Genomic DNA, 23,115 nt, shown 5'->3' on the forward strand with positions numbered 1-23,115 from the left:
AGAAACCTGTCGGTATCGCAGCAGGGTGGAGAAAACCATTTTCAAGAAGTACCTAGCACGTCTCAGCCATATTTTTTAGTGTCACGTGACTACCACATTGACATGTGCTCTCTGCATAGTGAATCTGGTTTTCTTCAAATTGTTGCAACTTTTCCAGATTTTCATTCGTTGTTTCCACAATAAATATTTTGAGAAGTTTCCGTTGGTTTCTTTCTCCATTTTCTATACAAATTACGTGACTTTCATTTATATGTTCGATTTGTTTTCCTACAGCAACACCAGAAATGGTGTTTATTTGATAGCACGTGACTGTATGGCCTCTGATGTCTAGGTTGCTAGAGTTGTGTAGTCACGTGACTAGGAATGCAAATGACCAGATCCAGGTCATATTTCAGCAACGATGCACTTTCGTCTCGTCTGTCAGCGGATTAAAGACATAACGAATGCTATTATCGCAATTTCTAAGAAAATAAATCATATTAGTATCGATTTCATGCAGGTATATTTTGATGAAAGGTCGTTCAAGTTTGCTGGGCCGCCTAGTAAGCGACTACCCGATGCCGACACCAAATTGTGTCGGCGAATTCAAACATTTCGATAGGAACTGGACTCTGACCCTACACCCCAACATAAATATCCAAATATCAAAAATTGGGTGGCAAGGGTCAGAGGAAACTCGGACCATTTGTGTAGCTATCGCTGATCAGAGAGAACAACACCAGTACAATAAAGTACTGCATACAGTTTGGAATTATGTTTAAAAAAAAGTGTATATACGATGGGTTTATCTTAAATTGCTGCTCCTAACAAAGTGTATTTTATGAGCACAGTTGGTGTAGTGTTCACGCTGTTTATCGTGCAGCTCCAGAATACACTTTCACCAAAACCCTCATGGCATACTATCTGCTTAAGAACATACACTTCTCACATCTAATATATTCGTACATCATCCACTTTTTGCTTTCATCTACTTAAAGTTGTTTCAAGTACAAAATACATTCATAAAATCCTTTCCTCTGGTTTTAGTACGGAAAGATTAATCTTTCTGAACAAATTGTACCCCTTTGTGCCAGTCCTTGGTTTAAGGAAGAACTAACATTGCGTTGCGAAATCCGCTGTATTATCTGCGCCATTATAGTTTCATATCTTTTCTCGAATACATGTAAAGACACCCTGTTCTGTTCTTTGTTTTCTCTGTTGTTTGACTGCATAGCAACACAATTACGTTACTGAGTACTAAGGCCACAGAAGAGAGGTGTCTTGCCAAGGAAAGTCCAGGGTAATCTACACCAGCTACCACAGAGATAGAATTCGGACATGGACCCTATCAATCAGGATTCTAGAACACTGACCACTAAGCTTCCCTCCATAAGTGATACGATGGCGCGTCATTCCTAGTCTGTTGTGTCGAGATAAGACATTGCCAACCGTATAATATCTGTCAGTGTGGATCGCTCCGGTGGCCTAGTGGTTAGAGCGTCCGCCTCGGATACGGGAGGTCGCGGGTTCAAACCCCGGTCGAGTTATACAAAAGACAAAGGCGTCTGCTACACGAGTGTACATGGTTTGGGAAGCGGGAGGTCGTGGGTTCGAACCCCAGCCGAATCATACCAAAGACTTACGAAAATGGTACTAACAGCTGCCTCGCTTGACGCTCAGCATTAAGAAGTTAGTGTTAGGACTGGTCGGCCTGGCGTCAGGATAATGTGACTGGGTGAGACTTAATGCTACATGTCTGCGACATGATGCCCCAGTGCTAGACATCATTATAAACTGCCACACTGCAGACATCATTGTGATGTGACTGAAAAATGGTTAAAGCTACGTTAAAAATCCAAATCACACACACACACACACACACACACACACAAATATCTCTCAGTTTACATATATGCACAACATTTCAGCACCATATATTTAAAATGTTACTGATATATTGACAGCTATTTCGTTTGGTAGTAATCTTAGCGACGAGTACATTATTTCCTTACTACGGACTATTCAATTATCATTAGTCTGAGATAATGTTTTCTGATAACATCTTGATGTTATCAAATGAAACAAAAGCTACGGAAGATATTTATTTTTTACCTAAGTTACAAGGTACCTTATGGTCGCTTCAATACAACAGCACCAGTTGGTTATGATATCATAACTTTAATCTTACGTTCTAAGACAATTGCTAACCAATGGACCGACAGGTCCAACCCAAACAATTGATATATTGCATTGACTAGAATAACTTATATATGTCATGTATTTGTTAACTACATAAACCAAACGATACAAAGGAATACTGGTGAGAAATATTTGATTATAATTTGTATCAGGTTTTAAACATAAACTGAAGAGATCACTCGTATTTATAACTCGGAGAAATTTGACTAGATCATTTGTAAGTATAACCTTTCTTTATTCGTTATCTGTGTTTTTAGTGCGGGGTTTTCTATGTGTCATAGACTAACACAAAATCTAGAGAAGATGGTAATAGTTCACTTTTAAACGATACTTTAAATCATTTCGCATTATGTAAACCAATCTATAAGAAATGTCAAAATGACAAATGCATCATTTTCAAAAATGCACTGTAATAGATGACAATTGCGCACTTAACGAAAAATGAAAGATATTTATTTCAAACAACCTGATAATATTTCGATTTGGTCCTTAAAACACAATCTCTATTTTTTTTTAAATTGCTTAGTATTAATAAACTACGCTTCATCATCCAGACCTCTTCGCTACTAACAGAAAATATCACTCAACCAAAGGCCCCTGAAGTAAAATTAACGGCAATGAGATACATGAAAAGTTTAATTTTCACATGTGTATAGAACAACAAAAACAAAATAAAAATATTAATCTGTTCGCTTTCCAGAGTCAATTTGCTCCGATATCTATGTGAAGTCGTTCCATTAAAAAAATGCAACCGACGCGCAAGTAATTTTACCGCTTTCATAAGTTTTAATGGTTAATTATATTTGAAACCCTACTTTATATCCAAGGTCTTATATTCGTATATTATATGCAAGTATAATCAATTACTATTAATATCCTTGCACTCACCTTCCTTTTAATTATGCCTTATTTCATGGCCTCGTGTCATATTCTACGGTCGGCAATGTTGGAAAATTGGCAGGTGCTAAGTCAAAGTTAGCTGTTGCAGGAGAATCGCAGTGCTTTGAAATTTTTTTCGAGCTTTGCACATTGCATAACCTTCAGCATCTTTTAGATTTACATATATTGCATAACCCATCTTTAATTTTTTTTTAAAAAAGAGTTCATGTCAAATTTTAGGAAAAGAAAATTTCCTCCAAACAGCAAAACTACCATAATTAATTGAATCTATACATATAACGTTTTTCAGCATCAAGATGTGATATTATAATGAATGTACAAAAGGATGGATGTGATGTCAATTTTGGGGCCCATATATCAGAAAGTATTCATTATGCAAACGCGGTAAATTATTAATTGATAAGTATCCAAAAATGATCCTTAATCGGAATAAACAGATTGAAATACGTGCGACCGGTCGATGCATCCATTTATATTTACAATACCTGCAGTGCCACGGTCTTTGTGACAAAATCGTTGCAAAACTTCTGCCGTAGGGTGTTTAAATTATCTGATAACAAATGCTAAATAACACAGGGTTAAAGGCGGCTGTTAAGCTGTGTAATTATCAAGATAGGTAAGCATTTGTCTCCTTGTTCGCAACTATAGCAATATTCTGTTTCTGTGTTTTGTACGCACGATGCAAGACTGTGATTAAGTGGTTATGCCTCTGTAAGTACATATGTTTTATCAGTATTTAATCTTTGTTGTACATACTTGTCATTAAGTTTTTTTGCTATTTAGTACATTGAAATTTAGGAAATATGTGTATTGCCAGTCGTCACGAGGCGTAATTAATCCACTTGGACGTCACGTGATTTATTTACGACCGTGTTCAAACAATATTTTATGGAAAACTATCACACCAAATAAAAACAAACCATCTATATATGGTCTAAATAATGGGCAGGAAAATGTTGAAGCGCAAACACGAATAATAATATATTTTTTATTAAGACAGTTTGCGTTTAGATTTTTATAGTATTTGCCTGTTTAAAATTAAAACGGAAGATACCTGTTTCAACGTGTAACATTGATCTCACATTATTTGCAAAGTGTTCTCCTTATAACGCTTAAATTTCATGAATGTTTTGTTTTATTTAGTCGTATCAAGAATAAGGACCCTGTCCTCTGTGAGTAGAATTTGGATCCATTAAGCACACACACACACACACAAACACACACACAAGAAATTATTAGTTACATGTTTTATTAGTAACACGTCATTTCACACCGTGTTCCTAAAAAAGGTTGCATTTAATGTAGCCTATTGATGAACATGGCGATTTCTTTGCACATTATTTCCAATCATTTTCATGTGAAAGCATTGCCGTGAAACGTTGGAAGACTTCATGACAAAATGACGTAAATAGTGACGTCACGTTACACTGACCTGATATTTTCCCCTACGAACCGGATATGGTATCGTAGGAAGTCTTCCTGTGACTTCAAACGCAAGAAGCTAGTTAGAGATGGGGTCAAAAACGATACAAATTTACTAGCCAGTTTCACAAGAACTAGTTATGAAATCGTTTTTTTGTCTATTCAGCTACGACAAAGACGCCCTTCTTGACGACCTCTATCCCTCAGACGGCCGTGAGAGCAGGCCTAACGGCTACGTCAGTCCTGCATTCGACGGGAGATACAGCCCTACTGGGCGTCCGAGTCCCGACAGGGGAATCAAGACTCCAGCCATGCGACCACCGTCTCGCCCCCTCGGACGTGGATACCTTAACGTAAGTACTCAGTGTGTGCCATGGCTGATGACAGTCTTTATAAGTTTAAAAAAATTATGTTTGTGTTTTTTATAGTAGCCCAGGAGCAAAGTTACAGCAAACCCTGAACTTCCTTTCCCTTTATTTTCATTGAAGTTTCTTAACTGAACATCATATCGAAGATACAAATCATAAATCTTGCATTCGTTTCAGGATCTGAGTCATAAAACTTGCATCTGACCAAGTCCTGATATGGTCTAATTTCACTTAAGTTCTAAAAATTAGTCATCAGTTTGTGATTTTGCTTTATGTTGCTTACGATATTTTGGACAATATTGGGATTTTTGCTAAAGGTAAATATAAAATATAGTATTTGTATGTGCTGGGGGGGGGACTTTAGTTTAAGAATTGCAAACCTCGGGGTCTTTTTTAACAGATTAAACACGGTTAAATTCATGAAAAATGCAATACATTATGACTCGAAACCAATCAATAAGAAATATATTTTACAAATCTCAGATTGGAGTCTAAATCATATCTGTCCAGTGAAACTGGGTCGGCTTTCGTAAAAGGTGATATACTCACCCTCAGATCGTAGATATTTTGTTCAGATGCGAAATTTGAGGAGAATCGGGTTTCATAATTCTTGCCCATCTTAATTTTAGTAGTTTCAACGTCAATATTTGTTTTCAGCGATGCAAACTCGTAAGTTCATTGCCCTACTTTGCAACCATTTAATTTGTGAAAAAGCTAATGAGCTTTAATATAAGGTGTACTAGAAAGGTGGGTCTGTGCTTTTCCGGATGATTCTTCTGGTTACCTGAAACTGTTAGTGTTTGATTTTTAGACCTGTTTTTTTAACTACCATCCAACCTAATTTTCTTTCATAAAATTACCCCCCCCCCCATATCCTTCTCGTTTTAATTTGATAATATTAAAAACGCATGCAGCTTTGATGGCATGCTTTCAACTATTTTAAAATAAATTCTCCGTCTCCTCCCCCCCCCCCCACTCATCTTCACCCCTAGATTGTAAACATAAGTTCATAATCCAAAATACGTCACAATTATTATGTATCTCCCTGCATATATTACACTTGGTCTGAACATATTTTGAAAATGTCATGGTAAAGTGAAATTTCTCTACATTGGTTTTTCGACATTGGTCCCTCTCCCCGCTAAACGTTGCACACACCTTAACCCCTTCCATGACAGTTTTTCTTATTTTTTTTTATGGCCAGTTGATGCACCATGTTCGATCAATTTCCATCCAGCGGATTAGAAGGTTTGGAAGTGATTGACATATGGTAGAACCGACGGACAGGTGGAAAATAACAAAATATCCTCACATTTGACGCTAAAGCATGGGGATAATTCAATCATCAATAAAGAACTTATTTGCTTTACAATTTGAAAACGATGAATCGGGGGTGGGGGTCATTAATTTGATGAGTAGCCCAATTTTTTACGAACCTAATATATTTAAATTTAAAGGAGAGAACTCGTGTTAAAAATAAGAGACTTATAAATTAATCGAACAAAACTTTCTATATATTATGAGAATTTATGTCAGTATCTCTGGCATAGTAGTAGTAGTAATGGTTTTTGATATTATTATTATTATCATTGTTGTTGCTGTTGTCTAAGGGTTAAACGTATTTTCAACGTGAAGATCAAAACCACAACTGAAATACACAAAAGTACGAATTTTACATTTCTTCTTTTACTAACTGACCAGTATTATAAGGCACAATCCGTTGTACTGGAAGTTTTTGATAACATTTTTTTAAAATGAATCTCTCTGAATAACACTTTAATTTTCTTCCATCACTGATTTGAATCAAAGAGGAAACTATAAACCGTTAACGAAACAACCCCATCTCTCTCTCTCTCTCTCTCTCTCTCTCTCTCTCTCTCTCTCTCTCATTTTCTTGGGCGTGATCGCATAAAAGGACATGTCAGTTGAAGTTTACTGTAATGCAGAACTTCTTCTGATGACTGGAAAACTGTGGGACCCATTCCTATAAAATATAATAATACTGACATATGTTGACTTGAAAACTGTGCGATCCATTCCTGTACACCATAGTTCAGATTCCATGATACTATCAGCAACTGCTAGGGTTGTGAGGTGTCAATATAAAATCGTCATTTTGTACACACACTCTCTCTCTCTCTCTCTCGCTCTCACGTCCGCCTTTTTATTCACATTTTCCAAAACATACTGCATGTTATTACTAAAATGAATCTACACACAGTTGTATTCTTGTGTTAATAAATGATATGAAATGACTAGCGGTAAGGGTATTTACGGTCATTAGTAAAAATAAAATCCCCTATCCCCACTCCACTTCCTCTCGATGTTTCAAGAAATACATTCTTCGGCAAGGTTTGCGGCCGAAGTTTAATCATGGAAATTTATATCCAATGACACCTTGCAGATTCGTTTATTTAAAATCTCACAATTTCATTTGGTGAAACTGATTTTAATTGAAATATTTTAAAAGAAAATGCAAAATTTACGACAAAAATGGGACAGTCGCCATTTTGGATATCAAAGTTTAGACTGTGATAGCAGACTCAAATGTTTTGTGAAAATATCTCAGATATATGTTAAGTGTTTATCTTGTGAATACGACTTTGAAAACGTCAAAACTGAGGCGAAATTTGAGTATATAACCTCACAGATGAGTCTGCGTATGAGTTTTAAATCCTTTTGTGAAAGCGGGGCCAGAAAACCATGCATGTGAGCTTGAGTTTTAGCTTGAAATTTGTTTTTATCAACCAATCATTAGAACTTTCCTATAAAAAAAAATCGTTTACTAATGGTTGAAACGTAACCTCAATATTAAAATCAAGCTGAATGAATCAGGCTGTTGTCTCGAAATCGTCCAAGGATGTGACTCGTGCTTAAGCTCGTTAAGACCCGAAGTTAAACATGGTAATTGAGGTAAATCTCAATAATTAAAATTTAGGTGACGAGTATAGGAAACACAGCCCTAAGTGATACTTGATTCTAGCCTGATCTTAACTTAAATTACTGAATGTATGTAAGAGCTTGAGCTTGAGACGGAGTTTCGTGGTCAACATGTTTCGAAGATAGAGACAGGGCCTGGACATAGACGGGGTTCAGAATCGTCTTGCAGGTTAAAATTAAATTGCAAACTGAAACATCACAAATCTATTTTGGGATTTTTCAAGCCAATTGATAGCTGACTCGTGCAATACTTGAGAATAGTATATAGATAATGTTACAAGAGTGCACGTTTCACAAACTTAATTGAGAATGAGCTCAAGCATTAAGATTTCATTTATCAAAAAAGACAAAATAACCACCCAATATTTTCAACGAAACCGCAGACTTATTAGTGGCTGTATTAGTAATGAATGACTTTGAGAAAGATTCAGATGCCTTGGTCATTACGCATTTGCTTTGCATGACGTCATTTGTGACGTAATAAGTGTTTCATATATAGAGGATCTCAAATGGGTAATGATTTAATGATTGGCTGGGTTTAAAATCATGTTCTAATTTGTTATATAAACATGTTATAACATGTTATAATATAAAAATATAATATAAATCATTACAATTTCAAACAAAACGGCTTCCTTTTTAGTATTTTCATTGTGCTGCAATATTTTACTAATGTATAACTCTCCTTTGCTGTGACCGTTCCAGCTTCTATGTTACAATGCCAGGTACATTGAGAAAGAAAATGAAATATAGTTACTGTTTTCAATGGTACGCGCAGGCCGTGTCCACAACATATTATCTTTGGCGCACCGGGCTTATGTTCAGGAGTCCACTCCCTCTCCACAAGCAGCATGGAGTCACCCTTGCCACTCATTTTAAGTTACAGACTCAGCCACTTTTTAGTACAGTAGCCCAGTACTTCCAACAATTTAATCTATTTCTAACAAGTTTCCGGTTCGGACAAAATATCGTTATTTGTTTTTGTTTTGTTTGTTTGTTTTTTTTTTCTAAATATCGGACTCGAGCTTATCCAGCGTATGGGCCAGTTCGCCTGCTTCACAACGACCATTTTAAACACTGTTGTCAGGTGATTTCTAAGGCTAACTACGACCAGTTACCCGACAGAATAAGTAATAAAGTTGTATGGCTTTAAATATATATAAAGTTCAGCCTTTTTCTTACGAAGTACGGAAACTATATGTCAGCTTGTATATTATTGTACGAGCTTGTTTTAATCGTTAGAAAAAATATTGGTTGAGTTAATAAGAATGTACTACTATAGACTGAAGAAAAAAAAACTGTTATCCCTCAGAAGTACCACCTTTTCTTTATTCTCCATGACCTTATACACATATAGTGTCCTTTACTCGCGTCTTATGGTGATAACACAATTTGTCTGCAAAATAAAAACTGTTTCTTTGGGTTCGCTTTAGCTGAGGTTATTCTCTACAGCGGTAAATTTAAAAGCTTTTCTTAAACGTTTGTTAATAATAATAATAATAATAATGAAAAGGATTTGCTTGACTAATAGCAGTGAGCAATATTTTCCATTTACACATGGCTGTTTTTATATTTCTAACATTAGCAGAGTGTAAACGTGTTTATTAAACAGTATTTTATAAGCGTTAAAGGTTGAAACCTGCTCAAATCAAAATTCAGTTCTTGGACCCACCTTGCATTTTGCTCATTATCAGAAAATTACAAGCGGGATATCAGTCACTTGCATGTGACATTTTATGCTTGATTTATATGGAAATATTTATATTTTGAAATTCTATATACGTTTCAGGTAGATGAGGTAAGTCAGAATTGTCCTTTACTTTCGCCTAGAAAATGTCTCAGTGCCAATTTTCGGTCTGGAAACAGTACAGTAGAGCTCCAGATATTGAAAGTATTTATTCTAGCGTAAAAGAACAAGAATCGCATTGAGTTTGAAGTTGGGAAGAAACGCGGGGAGAGGGGGGTGGTAAATATTATCCGGCATAATTTCATATTTTTTTCTTTCTCCATTTTGCTAAGATATCAGCATCGGCACAAGAAGACAAAAGTAATTCTTTGTGGAAAAGATTGGGGTACAAATATGCTGCCAATGCGATGCATGCGCTTACTCCAGATATTAGGCTGCTGATAAATTGGCACTTTGTTTACTATCATCATCTCTTACTCCAGTCTCCTGGTCCCGGTTTTACCAAGCATCTCAATTTTTCATCCTCAGATTTAGATTTTTAGACGTCTTGTTTTTGAAAAATGGTTTATATTTACGACTTTTTCACCAAACATTAAGTAAATATTATGGATTAAAATACCATCAAAACATCGTGCATATTTTTCTGAAATTTGTCTTCTTTTATATATTGAGGAAGAATTTATGATTTTATCACATCTGATGAATCTCGTAATTCGTTTTCGAAACAATAAAAGGACGCTAATGTTTACAGTTTTACATCTAAAAAGTTGTTGTTCATCGCATGCATTATATGTTCCTCATTAAAAGTCCATTGAATACCAAAAGCAAGATAACTAAACGTCTCTTTCTGAGGACGGTTTTGAGAATTTAGGTGAAACTGGAACCTGATGTAAACGTTTCAGTATTTCGCCAACAAACTATAGAGAGGAGCTTTTGCTAAATTTTCAATGTCGCACCCTAGCAACAGCCCTCTGGCTACAAGGCTTGGCTTGAATATTTTCAGTTCTATATGAGTTATATAACATTTCATAGAGCACAGAAAGAAGTCAGCCAGACTTAATGTTTCCTTAATTCAGTGGTACATCTAGGTGGAGTAACACTAGGACTCTATATCAATCTAGGGCTGCTAAGTAAGGCCGAACGATGATGTAATGACAAAGAGTATATGATTTATTGATGTGTTCTAGCCCGCGTAGCAACCGCGGTAACTCAAGACTGTAAATTAAGCAAAGTTGACTTTGTTCCAATTTTCTGTAGTTCTTTGTATATGTTCTTTAAAGGCCCCGGTAAGTAGATAAAATCGAACTTTTAACGTACTCTCGTTATGTTACATGGTTAGAGATATTCATTTCACCTTTCGAAATCATTGTTAGGGAATCTAAGTGACCAGAATCTAATTTCTGCAAGAGTTGTTCCAGAAATGGGCTTGGTTATCAACTTTGTAAGCTGTTAATTTTTGTATTGTAACCTTCTACGCAATATTTAACGGGAAAATCAGAGAATGATATAAAATGTACTCAGTCGAGAGTTCATATTTTTTAGTAACTACTTACATATAGAATCAAATGAAGAAATGTGTACCTGAATAAAAGCGTGTAGCTCCCAAGCGTTTTCGCCATAGAGGTGTGCCAGTGTCACGTGGAAGAAAGAGAAAGGGTGTTAATTCAGTTAAATCTCATACTACTTAGAAAAAGCCAATATGGCACGGTTCAGGGATAGGTGAACTTTGGCCTTGATCTGAATACACATAATTTGAAAGTTGGTACACTAGCTTAAAATTTAATGAGGAAAAATATGTAGTATTTAGTGGTTTTAATGCCAAATTTCACATTTAAAACATTGAAGTCATTCTGAAATCATTTTCTAAATGCATGAACAAGCGAAGTTGTTTCCTTTTAGTTCAAAGGGATCTAAAGACATGATATTTAAACACATTTCTGAAGTCTGATATTTTCTGTAAAAGGTATTTTACGTATTTATGAAACATATATAATGCTACATATAATTAGACTGACTGTAATAATGCCGTCCTTTGACATTCGCAGTTACGAAGATAAGAATGGCGTTCCTACTTCACTAACAGTAAGATAGTTATTCGACTGAGCTTACGCAGATCTAATGTATACTTAGTACAAAAACAACTAGTTATTATTTCATGTTGGGTAGTTGAAGAAAATATATTGTAGACCCTATTGATCTTCTCAAAATTAAACGATTGGAGACCTCAGTAGGTTTTGGGCTTAAATGTTCATTATTGATTTACCTCATCCTTCCACTACCCCTTCTGATTTTAGTGACAATTTTTACATCAAACATGTCGATATTAAAATGGCTGACTTTAAGCATTTTTCTTTTTTACTTGATTGCATGAACATACGCTCTGGGTATTAAAGTGCGTTTATACACAGTTGTTAATTTTGCTGATATAGCCAAATATTGTTTTGTAAGGTTAGAGCAACATTTCTTTAGGCTGTCAAATTCTGCAAAGTTGTCTGCCAGGTATCGAGTGTAGGGTGGGAAAGGTAAAATACTTCATATAAGACGTATCGCGGTCACACTCTCTTCACATTTTAATATAAAAATTAGCAATCGTACGAATGTCATATGGGCCAAGATGGATATGAAAATAAGAATTTTAAAAAATTCAGCAAAATATTTTTTTTTCAAAGCAGTACATCTTTCAATCACAGGCCTGTTCCTTTAACCGTGTATCATAACACGCCTTTCAAGTATGAAGCACTTGTTTTTCATATCAGTATCATTTTCGCTGTGCACTGCAATGCATGTTTTACTATCCTCACTATGTGTATTGAGTTTAATGTCACAGTAGATGTTTAGAACAACAATGCATCAATCCATTGCGTTACTACTCTATCAATGGGTAAGCTTGTAGAATTCAAATACAAAAAGTACAGCCATGCTAAAAGCTTAAATCTACATTGAAATTAAGATAAGCCGTCCGTATCCCGGACAGAAACATGATGTGCTCATACAACCTGGAAAGTATTTTATACCTTTGCAGCTTAGTCACATTGGCGAAAAGGTTAATGAAAGGCATATAAAGCAGCCAAAAGCTGCCCTGCAGTCAACCGTTTCTGAATACAAATTAAAACATTTGCTTAGTGATTTGACAATTTATTTTATAAATTAGTATGATCGTCATACTTGGCAAAGTATGTGAAATGAAAACGCCACACGCATACTGAGGAACACCAAACCATACAATTGGAGAGTGGCATCCCTTGTACAGAACTAATGGAGATGAGGTGGTATCCATTGTACAAAACTAATGGAGATGAGGTGGTATCCATTGTACAAAACTAATGGAGATGAGGTGGTATCCATTGTACAAAACTAATGGAGATGAGGTGGCATCCAAGCTAATGAAGATGAGGTGGTATCCATTGTACAAAACTAATGGAGATGAGGTGGTATCCATTGTACAAAACTAATGGAGATGAGGTGGTATCCATTGTACAAAACTAATGGAGATGAGGTGGCATCCCTTGTACAGAACTAATGGAGATGAGGTGGCATCCCTTGTACAGAACTAATGGAGATGAGGTGGTATCCATTGTACAAAACTAATGGAGATGAGGTGGTATCCATTGTACAAAACTAATGGAGATGAGGTGGTATCCATTGTACAAAACTAATGGAGATGAGGTGGTATCCATTGTACAGAACTAATGGAGATGAGGTGGCATCCCTTGTACAGAACTAATGGAGATGAGGTGGTATCCATTGTACAAAACTAATGGAGATGAGGTGGTATCCCTTGTACAGAACTAATGGAGATGAGGTGGTATCCATTGTACAAAACTAATGGAGATGAGGTGGTATCCCTTGTACAAAACTAATGGAGATGAGGTGGCATCCAAGCTAATGAAGATGAGGTGGCATTGTGCAGATATAATATCTGCCTAGTGCATACCGTCTGAAGGGTGAACCTCGACGAGACTGCTGGCCCGGCAACCGCCTTGGGCCCCGCGCTTTCATGAAATATCCTCCCCAATGCATGTTGTTTGCTTGGGGATCCGCTCATCGCTTGCTGCCTTGGGGCCCCGCACATCCTAGGACCGGGCCTGCGAGGCTGCGTGCCATTCCAGTGTCCACTGAGACCGACACACATACCTTCTGTTGGATGAACCTCGACTAGGGTGCATAACATTCCAGTGTTTAATGAGAACGACACGCATTCTTGTTGAGTGCATCGACTCCCACCTTAATGTATTTAACGCGAAATGCATGACAAAACATGTGTGACGATGCACTACACGACATAATATCAGGCTTTTTGAGAGAATGCGATTTATATTACAAAAATGTGACCATATGTTTTAAGGATTTTATAATTGGTACCTTTATATTTTATTTAGATAAATTTTACAGAATTTTAACTTCTGTACATTTGATATCTAGTTGTAGTTCATATTTACACTTACTTGACACCTACATTTTTGAGCAGTTCAGTTGTACATTTTCTAAACTTTACCTTTAGTTGGCACCTTATTGTAGAATTTATAGGAAGTAGGGATTTGGATGCATATAGGAATTTCACATTACCTTCTTTTAAAGATTTGAATCAGTAAATAAGAGGCAGATGCGAATAATGTCGTTTAATTCTTAGAAACATGTTTTAAAACATTATGTAACGATTCTTTTGTCACAAATGTCTGTTTAAGATCTTAAATATGTTAATTTCGAAACTGATACTAACTGCAGAACATTGTCAACAGCTTACACATAAGTTCAAGAAGTCATAAACTATATCAGGGTCAAGTTTAATTTTATATAGTCATCATTATGTACAAACTTTATGTATATAGGTTGAAAAGATAATTAAAAAGATACATTTTTAGAGGACTCAGAACTTTGTGCCAGGAAGTAAAATCGCTTATGTCATTTTATGAATTAGTAATTTTTACACCCCTGTGACTCTGCGGTCCCTTTAACAATCTACTTTTGTTTCTTTCAGACGGATAAGCATGTTAGTTACGTAATACCACACGTTGCTCCACGTCCTACATCGCCAGTTATGAAGGCCCTCCAAAGGTCCAACACCAGCCCTATGATGCAGCTTCCCCCGGAACCTATGGACCCTTTCACAAAAGCCTACTACCATCGGCAGTGGCGTACTCGCACACCAAGTCCAAATATGTAGGCGAAGGTTGATTTCTCTCTGATTTAGTTCATCTGCAGGAAAATTTAGGGGAGCTTAGTAACCCCATTGTCTTCCACGTCTGTTCAGGGGAAATTGGAGATTAAAAGAGATAAACCTGTCATATTAAAATATGTTCCGATATTACTATCACTTGTATATAATTTAACTTAGTGAGTTCATCAGAGGTTCTCGTTTCTGTCATTAGAAAAGGAAAACTATTGACAACACATGCTGTCGTTCTACCAATTAACACAAGGTGACTAACTCAAGCGGTTCGAGATAAGACCCTTCCCCAGTTCTGTCCCAATTTTCTTATACAGTCGGCGCGTTCAGCCACTGGTAACTTCATGAATGTAAAGCCACTATTCTAAACCTTTCATCGTTTACAATTTAGATACTTTACATACCATTTAACAGTCTCTTTTTTGCTAAGCTTTTCTTTTGCTTGACCGCTTTGGAGGCCTAAGTGGTTAGAGTGTCCGTTTCAGATGGGCAATGTTGTGGTTCGAACCCTGGTCGGGTCATATCAGAGACTTATAAAAATGTACTAGCTGCTGCCTCGCTTTGCGCTCAGCATTATGAGTTTAGTGCTAGGACTGGTCGGCCTGGTTTCAGGATAATGCAAATGGGTGGGGCATGTTACATGTCTGCGGAATCATGCCCCCGTGCTAGACATCGCTATAAACTGCCACACTGCAGACATCGTAGCGATATGACTCGTATTGTTAAAGCTTGTTTAAAAATCCAAATCAAACACACACACACACAGACACAGACACAGACACACATGTGTATACACACTTTTGCTTCGTATATTGTCTACTTGGATCGAGTATGGAGGGTATGCCCTTTCTGTGTGTTCCACAAAGAGGGGGCTACATACGATTGTGAGCTAGAATGAACAATAGCCACCATCATAGACTATGAAGTTTGTGTTCATTGATTAAAGATGAGTGGTTGTTCTCAATAGTTATCCATTTCTTCTTGACAGAAACGAGTGCCCGTGAAGCGGGTGCATGATAAACATCCTCGTATAGCGACATATAAGTTTGTAGTGAACTGTATTAATTCTACAGTTACAACATTACGGGTTTTTTTCTATTAAATGCATATTTAGCAACATGTTGTCTCTGTAGTGACGAACATTGATACCTACATTATCTGATGAAGTACGACACATATCTCGGTATTTAAGCAGGTCACAATAAATCGGATCTCACACTAGAAAATTTGTGTGTAAGAGTCCAACAGTTGGAAAGTAGGAATGACATAAGCCGTAGGCTAGTGTGGTAGGGGCTGGACGATACAAAACAGCTGCTTATTCTTATAAGTTTGAGGGTTTATGTTTTAAACATTTTTGTAAGGACATTTTTATTAAAAATTTATTTCTTTTATTCATGCTGAAACGTTTCATGCACCTTGGATGACAGTTTTCATGACTCGTTTTAGCTGTCTCGCCTTATCGACGAACTTACTAGAGCAAGAAGCTAAACTATAGAGTTTTTTCCCGTTAAAACTTTTAATGAAACTTGCGATGCATTGCCATTTTATCAGTTGTAATCCTTGAAAAATATTCATGGACAAGAGCGTTCTGTTTGCTCAGCATGCTGCTTTGATCTTCATTTGGAATCTAAATTACTACTTATTTCCATTTCAATTTGCTTTTGTCGTTATCACTTTGCTTTTGCTTTGTTTAGCTTCCATGCCAGTATATTCTATTTTCAGTGCACTGAACCGACAAGGCAGAGCTGGAGGTGTCTGGAGGCATGTCCGAGCCTGTATAGCAAACACTGGGAATCATATATGCTTTATCGATGGTAAGCGATTGTCCCTTGTTTAGGTAAAAAAAAAACTACACTTCTTTTGATATTATTTTCGTTCATTTTCCTTTTCTGCTATACTTATATATTTTACCATCCATCTATCTATTCGTATCTTGCTGTCTGCACGTTTGTCTATTTGTTGTTTGTTTGTCCATGTCTGCCTGTTAGTCCATCTATATATATATATATATATATATATATATATATATATATATATATATATATATATATATATATATATATATATATGTCACCATTAATGTATGTATGTATGTATGTATGTATAGCTGTATGTATAACTGTATAGCTGTATAGCTGTGTAAATTAGTTCGTGCTGATGACTGTTATAACGGATAGTCTTGCAGACAGCAATTCATATTTACAATGTCTCAGCAGGTTTTTTCGTACATGCCATTTCGCTGGTCGTGTATAATTCTGTCTTATCTGGCTTCACGGATTCCTGCTGATGTTATAATGCCTGAATTGTGGGTACAGTTATTAACGTACCTAATATTCATATATAATGGAAATCTCAAGATGGATTTATATGAAAATGCTTTTAATTTAGTCCTATTCCAAAGTGAGCCCATTTCACTAAATCACTTTCCGCTACATAAACAACGACCAACGCGCTATTGACGACGCGAACAACTTGTCAGTGATTAATGAGAATGTGCTTCTACGTGGGTACGTTCGAAACAAAATAACATATAGAGAAGATCTCTGACCTACTTCCTAAACGATGGTTGCATCAAAATTAGATATGCATGAACATGTAGTATGCAGTTATTTCTGTCTTGCTTATAAAGAGGAATCGCGGTGTGATACAGTAACTATGTGGACGCAAGACATGGAGCAGAAAATATAATTGCGGAGCATAGATAACATATGCTGTACAAGATCCAGCATCCCTTGGAGGTGGGGCCGAGGGATGGAGCTGGTTAGTGCAATTCAGATATCTATCCCCATGGACAAAGTCTATACACGGCGAGGTTTAAAATTTGCAAAACAGGTATGATAAATTTAAATGGGTAAATAGTTCAATGCACATGCAAAATAGTACGATATACATTTTGAAATATTTATACTTTAATAAATCGAACGGAAGATTTGGATACTCGATGTACTAAATCCAAAACAAGTGGAAAAGAAAGTTCCATTTGTCTTCAATACGTTTTACAACTAAAAAATAATGAAGAGGAAAGAGAAGACACATTTTTAGCAGAATTAAAAAACCTATAAATTCACAAAAAAATGTAAATGCATATTGATTTTTTTGTCGTAACAATAAAGATTTGTATGAATGTTTCAATCACATTCTACCACATCTGAACAAAATCACCAATCGGAAATTTTGCACAATTTTGGTTTGTAAAAGTACAGCTAAGTTTTACGGTTACACTTTTGAAACGATCTACTCAAGAAGGAGAGAAAAAAAAACTGAGCATCAGAAGAAGACCTTCGACTCTCCGAGTATAATGAGCACAAGTGCAACGGATGATGTCACAAGTGAAACTGATGATGTCACAAGTCTAACGGATGATGTCACGAATGAAACGTGTAATGTCACAAGTGAAACGGATGATGTCACAAATGCAGTGAATAATGTCACAAATTAAATCAGTAATGTCATATGTGAAATAGATAATGTTACAAGTGAAATAGGCGATGTAACAAATGAAATCGATAATGTCTCAAGTGAAATGGATGATGTCATTGAACATTTACTTTGCATTTTAAATACGAACTTTAAACAGGAAAAAAGTGAAAGTATTAGATGCATATTTAATATGATTGAATATTTAACACTGCACATTTTTTTAATAACAACCACGTAACAAATTCATTCGTAAGTTTGATTGAATCGGTTCGGTAGAAAAAAATGCTATTATCAACGTGAGAAAAGTACGAATCATAATTTTGTATGCTTTAGAATACATTTTAATACCGTCAGAAAAGATCACCAGAAACCATCAAGCCATAGATTGGATAGATACAGCAATATAGTTGAAACTATGAATGTTGAAAGGAAAAGATATTAGGAGGGTTGGAAATAAATCCTATGTATCGGTGAATGTTTTTAAAATAGTAAAACCATCTTGCATCAAATCAGCTTGATTAATAGAAATATAACAATTCACGTAAGTTGTCAGTCGAAAAATTTCAATCAACGAAGTTACCGAAAGATTATAACACCTGACAATGATAAGAACATTTTAGCGTCTCAAGCATTTACCTGTTATATCTCCGTATGTTGCATTTACTATAGCTTTGTTTAATTCGACTACATACTCTTCAATTTGTGAAGACAAGAAGTCATTGCTATTTTTATCGTCCTTGATAAATCCCTATTCTTTTTCCACTTTACTTTCAAGAAGCAAAATGATTCCATCAGCTCTCTTTGTATATTTCTTGAGTATTTAAATAATCTAAAATGGCTCATGGTGAAGGTTTTGAAATGAAAGGATATAAAACTATGTTGTATATTGATGATATCATACAAAATGCAATACAAGCTGATGATACTGTATATCTGTTGTTGTTGTTGTTTTTAGGATTTAACGCCATTGTTCAGAGCAAAATAGGATATTCATGGCGGCCAGTATATTTGGTGGAGGAAGAACCCGGGAAAACCCCGGTAAGAACTATTGACCAATGGGAAGCTACTGGCAGCTTTCTCATATACCAACATTGGCCGAACATGAGACTAACCCACGCGGAAAGGGGTGAAATGGCAGTGATCGGTAAAGGTGAAGAGAACGCTAGGAATAAAATATTGTAAAGATTTAATGAAAGATTGCCATTGGGTGAATTTTTTTGTACAAATTATTCAAAGAAATAATTGAAACACACACACACACACACACACACACACACACACATATATAGTGGTTCTCTAAGTCGTTTCATTCCAAGCTGATAACGTCATATTACACGTTCTGGGCACTAGTAAGCGTATTTTTTTTATTGTTCATAAAAGGTGCGCACAAAGCAACAAGTAGGATTATCGGTTCGTAATCGATAGCACGGTTCGTAATCGACAGCAGCTCCTACAACCATTATTAACAATATTATGCTGATATGGACTCTTGCTGAGCTCAGTGCATTGTTTTTGGGGGGGATGGGAGGGGGTTGAGGTGTGATGAGGGTACTTGCTGACATGGATTACTTGAGGGTGGAAATACGATGTTAATCGATTTAAAGCAGAGGCCTATAGTAATGTTCACAGCTCATTTAAAGCAATGTATTCATTGAATCAAAAGCACATACCTGCTTTACTACCTTTATACCGTGATTCAAAAGTATCATCACGTGAACAAAATACAGTTGTAATACGAAATTGAAGTCAATTAACCCCACCCCCTCAAAAAAAAATTACGATACATTACCGTTGAACACATGTGATATGTTCAACAAAACAGAATTCATGCTTTTTTTAATACAAGTAATAAAAACATTTTTTATTTCGTGGTCGATATTGTCAGTGTGTTTCTTTCTTCTTTTCTGGGGGATTGCTTCTCTGAAATAGAATTTGTCCACACGTCGTGATTACCGCGTATCTTCTGAATTTCTAATTATCTCATTACGTTGGTAGATGTTACAGAAGAAAAAAATCCTAATATAATTCTTCTTCTGAGGATAATTAGTTTTGTCTTCTTTGTTTTTTCCTGAAATTTCTTGTCTCACTGTCGCGTATTATATTTTAGTGCTTTGGGGTTGCTACTTATGATATGGTTTAACCCCAGTTAAAATGAGTCATTGGATTTCCGTTTATTTGTTGATGTTGTTGACACTTCTAATAGAAAGACCAATTTGCTCCCCCCCCCCCCATCCATTTAACTTTTCATTTTTATATATTATCTTGAAATTGTGTACTAAATGTCCTCACCTGTGTCGTAACCTTTTTATCCTATCAATAACATTACTATTAAATATTAAAATATTAATGAATACTATTACAATCACTATTAATTTTGGCCTGTGTTTTTGAAAATCGCAAACAGACTGTCTAATAGATGTTTTATTTTCAAAGTGTGTACCTAAGATACATTTATTTGTGGATTTGTACAAAATAAATATTGTAACATTTATTATAGTAGTTTGATTTCAATTAATACTTGATGTCAAATAAAAGTTCTTCAAACAGTGCATTTTCAAAATTTGCACACTGTGAAAGGTTTCCTGGATTTCATCCATTTATATGATAATTCTTCTAGAATCAATTGATTCTTGTTAAGTTTTACCATAATGCGTTGTCATTTAATGTTTTATGGCCATATAAAAAATGTTAAGGGTAACTACATAAGTAAACAGGAACGATGCATAGTTTCCTATGAAAGAAATTATGCGGAGAACGCAGGGGCGCCCGCATATATATTTGTTGGGAGTGTAGGGGTGGGTGGTGCAAATTGTAGTGGTCAGCTATTAAGTTTTACAGATGTAGGCCAAAACATGTTTAGAGGTGAAATCCTGGAGGTAAGACACACACATACACACACACCCGCTTGCCCCTATGTGCGGGTGCGCATTAGAACGATTTCTATACCTGCAGTGAATTCACGTTGACACAAGATTCAATGATTGAACCGACAGCTATGTGACTTTCACAACAGTCTTTCTGGCAAACGTTTAATCTATCAGGAAAATGTGGTCTTTAATTTGCTAAAGTACTAAACGACTCTCTTATTGCACTAGACATGGCATGCTGAGGTTCAAAAGGGCAACCATGTAAATAAACATGTGACAGGATTTAAAATAAAACACCATTATCAATAGTTTGATTAATAATGCCATGGATTCCAATAGTTGCTTATCTATGGCATTGTGTCTCAACCAGAGAGAGAGAGAGAGAGAGAGAGAGAGAGAGAGATGCCTCCCATCCTAAATTTCCTTCTCATAGATAGGTAGACCCTGATACTTTTACTTTGACTCTAGAGTCTTTAGCGCTCCTCTCTAGAGTCTTTAGCGCTCCTCCATCAACTCATGGCGAAATGACCTACCCATTCCGTTGGTTCCGAAAGGAGTGGTGGTGCCACAGAACTTGTGTGAACAGCAAATTGGGAATAATAAGGGGGGCGACGACGTCATTGACACTGGGCACTGCTGAGAGCTGCTTTAAATTCATTCCTATTACTACTTACAATATGCGTCTGCGTGTATGCTATCATTGTGAATTGAAGGATATAGATATTGATAAATATTTTTTTCCTCTAGGTTCGGTAAAACAAGAGGACAACTTTTTCTTCCCTGTTGTACCCAAAGTATCTGGCTCACAGGACTACACTTATGCATATCTCCCTCCTCCAAGTCCCAAAACACGTCTTAGAATTCCCCAAACCAAGGCACAGAATCGATCTAACTTGTACCATAACCACGCTAAACAAGGCTTCAAATACTGGTACCAGGAGCCAAAGCCTATAGATTGTAAGTTATTATTATTATTATTATTATTATTTCATCCTTTCTATCCGAATACGCTTTTTTTCTGTCTGATGTTAAATGTACTTTCCCTATATTTCATTTTAGCCTTCTCCTTTCTTCCTGTTTTTATTTTCGCTTAGTAATATACAACTTTGAAAGAACTTGAGAATATTACACATTTAGAAAGCTTTAAGGGAAATAAGTGTTTCCTTTCACTGATGAAGAAAACTTCAGAACTACTCTAAGCATTCGAAAATGTTTGGCGATCAGTCATCACAGTGTTGCTTTGTTATGGACAAAAGATAATGTCTGAATGTGAAAGCCTAATGATAGATTCAGTATTTCGAGATGGCAATTCTCATTGACCAAAATGGAATATTTTCTTTCCGGAATAACCAGCTATGGTACTTTAGTTAGAACCGTAAAATTCGAGACAAAAGCTTTGCCAATTTCGTGCATTAATTGATACAAGTTGTTTCTTTTATTTTCCTTTTTGTAAGATTTGTTCGTTTAGAGTTTTATGTTAATTTTTGACAATGGTTTGATTAATTCTTCTGCAGCGACTGGTCACGAGTTTATATCATTAAAAATGATATCACATTTATTGAAGGTATTGGGTTGAATGACCTTATTTTTCATAAACTAATGTCATTGTTTTTGTTTGCTTAAATGTAATGTTTAAACTGTATGGATGACTGTTCGTGGTTTCACCAAATAATACTTTCGCATCCTCTTCAAACCAGCATTAATGTAATGGGCATTACTGCCTTTACAATCCATATTCAGTGCCGGATTTTATGTTTGCATGCGTACTAAATAAAATGTAACAATATAGGCGTGGTAAAAAATGAATGATGTGTTAGTGTGTGTTTTTGTATATATATGTAATGTAATTACTGTTAAGTAATTATGTTTTGTGTTTCTCCGTGTGTCGTTTGCTTAATTGACCTTTGTAGCTTCACGCGCCTGAGAAAGGAATCCGAAACATACCAAAAACTCTTAGGCTGGTTTTACACCAACTTTGCACTGTTGTATGTCAATATATATATATATATATATATATATATATATATATATATATATATATATATATATATATATATATATATATATATTATGTACATTATCCTGAAATTATTTCTTGAATTGTCCCCTGGACAATCATATCATTGGATGTTACATTGCATATCAATACATATTACATTGGACGTT

General features: G+C 35.8%; 1 protein-coding gene across 6 annotated transcripts in view; it reads left to right on the forward strand.

The window, feature by feature from the left end:
* Nucleotides 1–23,115, forward strand: part of LOC149805026 (uncharacterized) — a 44,541-nt gene that overhangs the window by 15,235 nt on the left and 6,191 nt on the right. For 4 of the 6 annotated variants that reach the window (XM_089946670.1, XM_089946678.1, XM_089946700.1 and 1 more), the window contains exons 2-5: nt 4,667–4,853; nt 14,474–14,655; nt 16,385–16,476; nt 21,697–21,906. In XM_089946670.1, coding sequence (XP_089802796.1) covers nt 4,667–4,853; nt 14,474–14,655; nt 16,385–16,476; nt 21,697–21,906 — 671 coding nt within the window. Of the gene's footprint in view, nt 1–4,666; nt 4,854–14,473; nt 14,656–16,384; nt 16,477–21,696; nt 21,907–22,463; nt 22,514–23,115 lie in introns of all 6 variants that reach the window. The other 2 variants (XM_089946685.1, XM_089946691.1) reach the window with 1 other exon arrangement.

The sequence above is a fragment of the Sinohyriopsis cumingii genome, chromosome 2 (assembly GCF_028554795.1).
Source record: "Sinohyriopsis cumingii isolate HCF-2022 chromosome 2, ASM2855479v2, whole genome shotgun sequence".
Lineage (NCBI taxonomy): Eukaryota > Metazoa > Mollusca > Bivalvia > Unionida > Unionidae > Sinohyriopsis > Sinohyriopsis cumingii.